Genomic DNA, 10132 nt, shown 5'->3' with positions numbered 1-10132 from the left:
ATCAGAAAGACACTTTCACAGACTTTATTTCATCGAGAATCCAACCCCTATTAACTGGCTATTTAGTATTTAGTTTGAAAGATGAAACTTCAATTTGCAGTGAAGCTTCAATCTTTGTATGATAATGTCGACCAAGCATGAAGAATAAATAAATCAATCAACTAATTCAAACTGATCATGCATCAATTCCAACTACGGAAAGAAAATTTAATCCTACAACAGAACCAGGGAGGTAAAAAAATAATTACAGGAAGTAGGGCTACGCCAGCTAAGGAAAAAATGCTAAAAAAAATACTACTTGCAATTGATACAACATAAGTTATCTCAAATATACAAAAACAAGAATTCAAAAAAATAATACAGCCTACACAGAATAATTTTTACCCCGGTGAGGGCAAATGGAAAAAAGAAAAAATCCATTGAAGGCATCATACATCCTATCCTTCTATTGATCGTGTGTTACTGTCCATCCAGTACACCTTTGAGGAAGTTCAGGCCTTCTGCGGAAATACTCCGACGAACTCGGGACTGAGGCATTTCTATCCGAGGAGGAGGCTCTGGGGAGAAACAAACCACGATAACCGTAAGATTATCGCATGTGTTGCGCTTGAGAGCTTCCCTTACCAATTCTCTCGAGCACCTCTCTGGATCATTGTGAAGCATTAGTTCCTTCCTTGCCATTGTCACAGCACACTGGCTGCTCATGACATCCCAGAGTCCATCACAGCCCATTATCAGGAATTCATCATCCTCAGCCAAAAGGGTTTCCTGCAGCTCTGGCTCTGCGCTTAGGGGGCAGGCAGAACCTTTTGGGCCCTTCATGTGCCAGTCCCCAAGTGCTCTTGCCACAGATAACTGCCCATTGAGGTAGCCATCATAGATGACTCCACCAAGGTTCTCAATCCGTAGTCTCTCGGATGCACAATTAGGCTTGTGATCTTTTGACAGCTCGATTGCTTTGCCTCGTTTCCCTAGCACTGCTCGACAATCCCCAGCATTGGCAATCAGCATCGTCCTGCAAACAGTAAAATAACAATCACATTCAGACAATCCCAAACCCCAATGACACTAGTGCTTCATTTGCGATTTGGAAAATATTAGGGGAAGGAAAAGAAAATATCAAGGAGGTTATCAAGGACAGTACGAGAGAATGAAAAATATACTAAATTTATGAACAAAATTTTAATTTTAGATATCATTAATATTTAATTTTTCTTAATTTTTAGTGACGTTAATAGAAATTAATATAAAAGAAAAATATAATGGAAAATGAGTTTCCTCTTCATTTTCCTTTTCTTTTCTTTTCCCAACTAAAATCTTTGATCCAAATGGACCCTAAATAGTTATGGCTCTACTTGATATTTGAAAACATGAAAGAAAAGAAAATATGAAGGAATCTATTTTATATTGTTGCCAATCAAGAAAAATGAAAAAGAAAATAGTGTCTATGTTGTCATGGACAGAAGTTTTATTTTACAAGTCAGTAACTTCAATTTTTCTTAATTTCCAATCGTATTTGAATAAATGCAATATTTTTTTTTTCTTTTCTTATTTCTCACAAAATCCTCAGTTTAAATTGAAGGAACACATCAAATATGAAGGAACAAGATGCAATCCCATCCAAACTCTAGAGTACAAAATAGTCCAACCTCATTCTGAGGATTAAACATGACAAATCACAGTATTGCATTGGACTGTACCAATTTTAGTACTACCCTAAGTTCCTATTAACAGCTAGAATTTCTATACCACCTCAGCTTCTTAAGAACCCCTCCCCACTCCCCTCGCCCAAAAAAACAAATAATAATAATAATAATAATAATAATACATTATCTCCTCGAAATATTTTCAATTTTTACTAAGTTTATAGCAACGTTAACATACTAGGCACCTCATTAGTACTACTCACAAAAGAGTTCTGACGCAATATACAATACAGAGAATAGTAGTGCCAATGTGCAAACAATAGTAATCAAAAAACTTGAATTACAAGTGGAAACAGGTCTCGTTTACCTTCCAAAGATAAGGGCAGCAAGAGCTGTAGTTCCAGAGGAGATGTCAAGAGAACTATCATCTGCAAATGCATGATCAGCTTTCACAAAAGCACTCTTAATTGCCTTCTCCACACTAACAGGGAAATGGGAATCCTCAACTATGAACTTAAGGATGTTCTTCCTAATAAATGATGCTGCATCAGTACCACCATGGCCATCAAATACCTATCCGCATAAATGAAGGATGACAAATTAGTAAATTCATGCAGCTAACGTTAACACTAGTCTGATGAAGGAAGTTACATGAATTAATAAATGAAATTTCTTAATTTAGAGTCATACTGAATGTATTACACACCCCATAGAATGCTCCAGGAGAAGGGAAGTCGACCAGTGCATCTAGATGTTCAAGAAGATTATCTATACATATATGTTCGTCCTCCATGTAATGTTTAGGTCCTCTCTCAGCGCAGCTTCCTGATCGAAACACAGGTATGAACCTTGACTTTCCATCTGAAGATGACTTAATGCCACCAATACCGCTACCCAATTCCTGGATAGGAGTTAATAAGAAAATTAGTTGCAGGGAACTTCTTGAAGCATCATATCAAAAAAGAAAGATTATAGTAGAGGACTGAGGAGAAAATTTAAAAATGCCTTTTGATTGCCACATAAACCAAGGAAAAGAAAGAAAAATTAAAAAAAATTACAATGCTTAAGAGTTTGGAATGGCCATAATAGGATTCCAAAATTTACATTTCCATCTTGTTTGGTAACCAAACAGAGCATCAATGAAACATAGAAGTATTTGGCCAAAAAATAATGATATGCATGATATCATTGACCACTGACAAAATATGATAATGTCCTGAAAAAAAAAAATATTTAAAAAAACATTGTTTCTAGTTGGAAACAACAAAAGATTATTAGTAATTAAGTTTTTGAACACCAAGTTTATGATGGATTTTGAAGTTGATACAAGTTTTACGGGTGTTTGGATCCATCTTAAAGGAAAAATGAATTGCCTTTGGTTTGCAGAATGCCTATACCTAGGAATAGATTAGTTATCATAAGTTAGTTATAATTAGTTGTACAAAAAAAAAAAATGTTTTTGCTTTATAATAGGTTTGCTACAACTGGTTATACAAAATATACGTTCTCACCATAAAGTGAGACTTTTTATGAATTCCAAACAAGGAATAACTACTCTCTAATTTTATCATGGGAATGTCTATTTTTTTCTTATTTCACGTTTGATGAAATACCGAGGAGTATGCAAGGAGTAGCTATTATATCTATTCCCAAATTTCTCATTGTATTCCATCTTATTCCAAGGAATAGCTATTCCATGAACCAAATGTGACCTTCATTTTTTTGTATAACTAAATGTAACCAACCTATTGTAACTAATCTATTCTTAGGAATAGGCATTTCGCAAACCAAACATAACCAAAGTGTATACAATGTCCTAAATTGCATCCCAAATAAAAACCTCAAAACACAGGTATACAATGTCCTTAAATCTGAACTTAGAAATAAGCTTCTTTGCTGGATAAAATTTACAATAACAACTGCCTACCAAGAGCAAAACATGAAAGTAACTTAAAAAAATACAAGCAAACCAATATCTTAAGCAAACATGGATTGCAAGGGTTCACAATTTTCCGAAGTGGATTTTTTGTTTGCTTCAGAATTCAGAAAATGAATTAATTTGGAAATCCAGTGGAAGTTCTGGCAAACTAATTGAACTTAAGCATCAAATACGCACAATTAAAATGGCTAAGTATCAGGCTGACTTACTAAATCAGCTGTGGCTACCAACCCAGCAGAGCTCATGCAATGCCGCATAACAGAGAGGTGCCGCGGAGGTTTCCCATTTGGTTTCGGTTTCAAGTTATCCAAATTTCCCAAATTGTCATCTTTAATGGGAGAGACAGGGATATCCTCTTTGTTGTACCCACTTTCTAATATGGTAAATGGAGGCGAAAAATCAGTAACTGCAGCCATGTGAATGTTCCCTTCCAAAACATAAATCAAGTTCACCCTTCACTCAAAAGACCCTAATATTTTTCTAGAATCCTGCAACCCAAAATCACAGTTCTAATTCTCTATCAAGCTAAGTTCCTTAACAAAAAACCTTCACTCAAATAACCCCCTTTTTCTACAATCCTGTTGCTCCAAATCACAGTTCTAATTCTCTATCAAACTTTGATATTCTCCCAAACAACAAAATGGAAAGTTCTGTAGATCAGGAGTTAGAGAATGCCACAGCCCACGCTAACCCTAATATGGGAGCAAAGACAATCTGTAAAGATGCAAGATCCACGGAAACAAGAACTACCCAAAAACCCTTTACACAATTTTCAGAACCCACTGATTCTCAAAATCTCCAATGAATTCTGAGATCGCACTGTCGAAATTTCAAAAAATTACGACCTTCAATTATACAAATGAATGATAATTATCCAAAAACTCTCAACACAATTTTCAGAAAGCACTGATTTTCTCAAAATCTCCAATGAATCCAGGTATCAAACTGCAAAATTCCAGAGTTACGACCTCCAATTACCACTCATGAACAAAATGAACAAAAAACAAAGTACTCAGGAGGTTCAGCGAAACAACACGATACACCCGAGAATTGAATAAAAAGATCTCAGATAAAACCGCAATCAATGAATCGATTCAAGAAGTGTAATAATTACAGAAGTTGAACAAACACAGTACCCAGATTCAATTCCAAATCCTTCAAAGACCCAGATCGACGCTCATGAACTTCACAAAACCCAGAAGCCAAAAAATGAAAATGCACCCGATAATTGACAGAAAAAGATCTCAGATATCACCGTAACAATAATAAACGAGGAGATTCATGAAGTGTAATAATTACAGAAGTTGAAACCCTTTTCTCACAGATGACGATGAGGATTATTTTGCTTCTTTTTTGCTTTTTCACGTCTCTTGTAGAGAGCCCTGAAAAAGACGTCCGAAAGAGAACCCAAAAGAAAGCGAACGAGAAAATACGCACATAGAGATGGACAGACAGAGACAGAGAGGAAGAGAGAGACAGAGAGAGAGAGAGAGAGAAGAGGGAGAGGGAGAGAGGATGCTAACTTGCGCCTTTTGGCTGGCCACCGGTGAATCCAGGTAAGAACCGACACGTGGTGAAGACACATTGGGGAATTCGCTGGTCTAACCACTGGCTTCTCAGAGTGTCAAAGGGTCAGTGCTGCCGTCGCGTCCTATCCGTCGGATCACCACCAGGTGGCGGTGCTGGACCGTGTCGATCGCTGCTCCATCTACACACGCTCCCCCTTTAGAACGAGAGGGGTAGGTTCGTCCAACGGCGTTAAACGAACGCTGCATGTGGTCCTCGTGGCCGCGTGGCGAGCTATAGTTGGTTTACATGGGAAGGATTAAGTAGGGTCTTTCCTAGATTATGGCCTGTGCAACAGTGCGTGTCAACCGTCGGATCAGTGAATATTTGATGCTGCGGTTTCTCTTTTTTTTTTTTTTTTCTTTTCTTTTAATTTCTCTATTTCATTACCATTACTTCGAGTTTCTTGTTCGATAATTACTTTCAAAATTTTTTAAATTGTTCTTGTAACGATTGATGAAGGGTATAATAATAAAAATATTTTTAATGATACAGTTATAATCTAAAATTAAAAAATTAGAAATTAAAATTTTTGTCCATTATTAATCCATCACTATTATGTGAATTACCTGTATTTCTTTACTTCATAATTTTATTTTTAAAAATATAATTATCATGAGATGTGTAAAAAATACACATCACATATGTATAGTATATGTGTAGATTTTATAATTAAAATTTTTAAATATTTATATTTAAAAAATTTAAAAGTTTTAAAAATAAAAAAATACAAATAATATTACTGACCTGAGGTTGAAACTTTTAATTCAAACTTTGAAGTTTGAAAACCGCACAGTAGATAAGTTATCTTTAAAATCTCCAATAAATAAAAATAAAAGATTTTAAAATAGTTATATTGTTGTTTATTTATTTTTAACTGGTGAAAATGACAAAAAAAAAATGTATATATATAAAAGTAGAGCACGTCTGCTTTAGGAGTGGCGTAGTGAAAACTTTATTGAGTTAGTTCACCACGTGCCCGGCTGCCCCATGTGAATTGATCATGTGGTAGTTTTTACAGTTGGTTACAGTTGTTGGAATGTATGGGCCTTGACTCCTAATATCGGGTTACGTGGGCCTTGTTAGCGGACCTGAAGGAACGAAGCCCATAGAATTGCGCTTTCAGTGGTCACAATTTTAGGGCAGTTTTATATCACTATAAAAAATTATAAAAATAAAAATTAGAAACAAAAATAAAAAATCAGAAATAGAAACTAAAAATTAGAAGCTAACCACCTGTATGATTAACATTTATAAAAAAAATACAATTTAAAATCTTAATTAAAAAAAGTACTTTTTACATTTTCAGATCAAATAATACTATAAAAATATGATTAAAATTATAAAATTATAAATAATGCACATTAAAAAATTATTATAATAAAAATAAAATTTATTATAATTATTTTACTTAATTGTTCTACTTTTAAAATTTACTTTGCAATATAAATTTTTTTTGACATAACAATTGAAAAATATTTTAAGTATTATGTAATTGATTTTGTCATTATTTTTAAAAAGTTCATGTATATATATATATATATATATATATATATGTATATATATATATTATATTTAAATTCATATGATTATTTAATTTTAAATTTAATTTTAAAGTGTATGAAATTAATAATTTAATCCACAAAATATATTTTTGCATACTAATTTTTTTTGCAACAGGTTGTCAAAACAACTGAAAATTATAAAATTTAATTTTTAATTTTTTAGCAAACAATTAAAAACCAATAACAGAAACAAAAAACTGACAACATAAACAAACACATTTCAAAAATATATTCTAATTAATAAGATGAGTTTTAGTACATATCCCACACTTATGAGATGAATTTTTTTGTAAGTAGTCATTAATTTTTAGATCTTATGATATTTACAACAATATGTTTAAATTATAGTGCAATAATCTCACTATTTTAATTGTTATTATTAAAAGGAGGACAATTTCAAAAGACAGCAAAATTTAATCAGCAATAGAACAAGGTATAATTGCCCTTACAAAATCATAAAGTAGCAATGAAATCCTAGTGTTACAATATGAGTAAGTGATTTATTAATTTATACTAAACTCAATTAGTGATCGTTCAACACCTTTTTTTAGTTTATACTATTGCCAGATCATACTTATTTGATGAATAATGTTTTGTTACAACTCTTACCATAAAAAATAATGAATTGTGTCGTGAATTAATCTAAATCTACATCATTAATTAAGAAAAAGGAAGTGGCTTTTCTTTAATATCTTCTCTCATTATTCTTGAAAATGCCACAACAAGCACCTAAGAAGTTATTTATTTATTTTTTAAGACTAATGGTTTGAGAGCATAAAAGTATATAGGAAAGAAAGAAAGAAATAAAGACAGAGAAAAAAAAAAGGAATTTGGAAAGAAAAATTAAATTAATCGAGGCCAATAAAAATCATTTAAGTCTAATATATGAATTTGAATAGGGTTATGTTAGCTTTAATGGCTACACCATCATTATTTAATGTGTTTTGATGATATTAACCTATATGTTGTTCCTAATGTTTTCCTATCTTTGCAGATCTTATTTAGTACAGGTACAAAGTGTCGGATACATGGAAGTACCAAATTAGAAGCAAAGATCGGACCGAGTAGACATCAAATAGGAAAGATCGGAAGAATGCTGACTTGGAAGCACCAAAGCACATCCTGAAGTTTTTATTGTGTATAAATTAATTGCAATAAGGGTTGTGTGAGTGAGTGCATATTGTAACTCTTGCGGTGTGTGTCTTGCATGATTTTTGAGTAAGAGTTGAGTCATTGCATAAGCATACTAGGACACATGAGCATATAAGATCTGCACAAAAGTAACAAACTCACAATTCATAGTTTTCTAAGTTAAAACAAAAGTTTGTCAAATGAATCCTAAAACTCAAATATGTTTTCAAAGGGACAAGTTTTTAACATTCTAGTTTTAAGAACATTTTTATATCTAGTCTCCATTGTGTTAAAACAAGTTTTATGTCCTAAAGGTTCAAAGAAAGTCAAGTATATTTATAAAAGGATATACTAAGCATATAAGATATCAAAATGGGTTTTCAAACGTGTTTTATTAATTAAGATATCTTATATTCAAAAGGAAACTCATTTGGACAAGTTTTAATCTTAATGAGATTTAATATATTTCATATACTTTTGTCCAAGAATGTTTTGAGTCATTAAAACACTTTTTGATTATGAAAAACAAAGCAATCGTCACTACCGTAGTGCAACCTTGAGTCATGAACACTTTTAGGTATTTTGAGCATAACTTTTTATATAAAAGTCCAAATGGGATGATCTTAGTGTCCCTGGAAAGCTGAGACAAAATTTCACAACTTTCATTTTGATAACTTTTTTTTATTCAGGGACCTCGTCGACAAACACAGGGGATTCGTCGACGAGTCCAACGGGCAGAATGACGCTAACGGGAGGAAAACGGCTAGTTTGTCAAATAAAATATCTTTTCTTCCTCCCAACGGCTAGTTAACGGCTTCTAAGGCTCTTGGGCTATAAATACAAGTTATTAGACTTGTATTAACATGGTTTTGAAGGTCTTTGATCATTGTTAGTAAAAAACATCATTTTATACAAAACCTAGCACATTGCATATTAATTCTTCATTACATGTGTTCATTCTCTCTTACTCACTTATTGTGTTTGATTCAATTCTTGAAAGAATAGTGTGAGGTTTGAGTTGTAAATCATATTTGCAAATTGTAAGGAGCATTCTTTATAATCTTCCATCTTCGTGTGAAAGGTTCTTTGTGAACCATGTTGTAAGGTTCTTTGTGAACCGAATTGATAAAGGCTCTTTGTGAGCAGTAGGGATTTGTTCTCAAGTTTGAAGGGCTTGCGCCGCTGCGGAAGGAGCGATTATAGCGGATTGTGAAATCCTTTTCTTGGTACTAAGGCATGGACGTAGGCTTGGTGCCGAACCATGTAAAAATACCGGTGTTGTTCTTTCTTTCCCTTACACTCTTTATTTTATATCTTATGCATGATTCATATTTATATTGTGATATAATTTCTTGTATCTTGCCAAGAGTTTTTATTTTGTAGAAAAATATGTATTCCGCGAAAAGAGTCTATTCACCCCCCTTTAGACTATATACTCCCGAGCTGGGGCAACTAACAAGTGGTATCAGAGCTAGACGCTTGCATTTAACGATGTAAAATCCAGAGCGTAAAGATCAAATAGATTATTTGGCGAATACCTCCTCCCAAGGACAATCCGTGGCAAGACCGCCATTGTTCAACGGTTCAAACTACCCGGCTTGGAAAAATCGAATGACCATCTTCATCCAAGCACACAATCTCAAAATGTGGCGTGTCATCTCAGAGGGAAATTACGAATTCAAAAATACCAAGGGTGAACCAAAAAAACTTGAGGAGATGTCGAACACCAGAATAAGGTTAGTTGAGCTTAACTTTCAAACCAAAAATTTTCTTTATTGTGCTTTAAGTGATAATGAATACAATCGTGTTTGTGGTTGTGATACCGGTAAAGAAATAAGGGAAAAACTTGAAGTCACATATGAAGGTACTTCACAAGTTAAGAAGTCCAAAATTTACACGTTAGTCAATGAATATGAAATGTTTAAAATGGATGAGGGAGAATCCATCACATCCATGTTCACTCGGTTCACACACATCATAAATGAATTAAAAGCACGTGATAGAACTTATTCTATGGAGAATAATGTTCAAAAAGTTTTACGATCTTTACCCGAGTCATGGCATGCTAAATCCACTACCATTGAGGAGGCAAAGGATTTAACCAAAGTCACACTTGATAAGCTTATTGGATCACTTATGACTTATGAACTTAAAAAAAATATGACTTTGGATCCTCAAAAGCCTAGGAAGGATAAGTGTGTTGCTCTTAAATCATCTAGTCCAAAATTCAAAGAAATGCTAGAAAATGATGAGGATAGTAAGGATGATATGGAATCACTCATAAA

The 10132-nt window shown here is 33.3% G+C and overlaps 1 protein-coding gene across 1 annotated transcript; it reads right to left on the bottom strand.

The window, feature by feature from the left end:
- Positions 1 to 286: 286 nt before the first annotated feature.
- Positions 287 to 5152, bottom strand: LOC131162226 (probable protein phosphatase 2C 27). The gene is made up of 4 exons (XM_058118489.1): positions 3795 to 5152; positions 2353 to 2547; positions 2014 to 2219; positions 287 to 1015 (listed from the first exon to the last, which is right to left on the bottom strand). Exons 1-4 carry the CDS (start codon positions 3999 to 4001, stop codon positions 460 to 462), a joined length of 1164 nt encoding a protein of 387 aa, XP_057974472.1. The 5' UTR covers positions 4002 to 5152; the 3' UTR covers positions 287 to 459.
- Between the last annotated feature and the right edge of the window lie 4980 nt (positions 5153 to 10132).

This window comes from Malania oleifera, chromosome 8 (genome assembly GCF_029873635.1).
Source record: "Malania oleifera isolate guangnan ecotype guangnan chromosome 8, ASM2987363v1, whole genome shotgun sequence".
Taxonomy (NCBI): Eukaryota; Viridiplantae; Streptophyta; class Magnoliopsida; order Santalales; family Ximeniaceae; genus Malania; species Malania oleifera.
This window is presented reverse-complemented; position numbering and strand designations above follow the sequence as displayed.

What these genes read in the sequence shown, in the direction of transcription:
- LOC131162226 (XM_058118489.1), bottom strand. Translation starts at nt 4,001, where the DNA reads ATGGCTGCAGTTACTGATTTTTCGCCTCCATTTACCATATTAGAAAGT. An exon ending in TGGTAGCCACAGCTGATTTA is followed by an intron (nt 2,548 to 3,794) that starts GTAAGTCAGCCT and finishes ACTCCTATCCAG; the next exon opens with GAATTGGGTAGCGGTATTGG. An exon ending in CTCCTGGAGCATTCTATGGG is followed by an intron (nt 2,220 to 2,352) that starts GTGTGTAATACA and finishes TTATGCGGATAG; the next exon opens with GTATTTGATGGCCATGGTGG.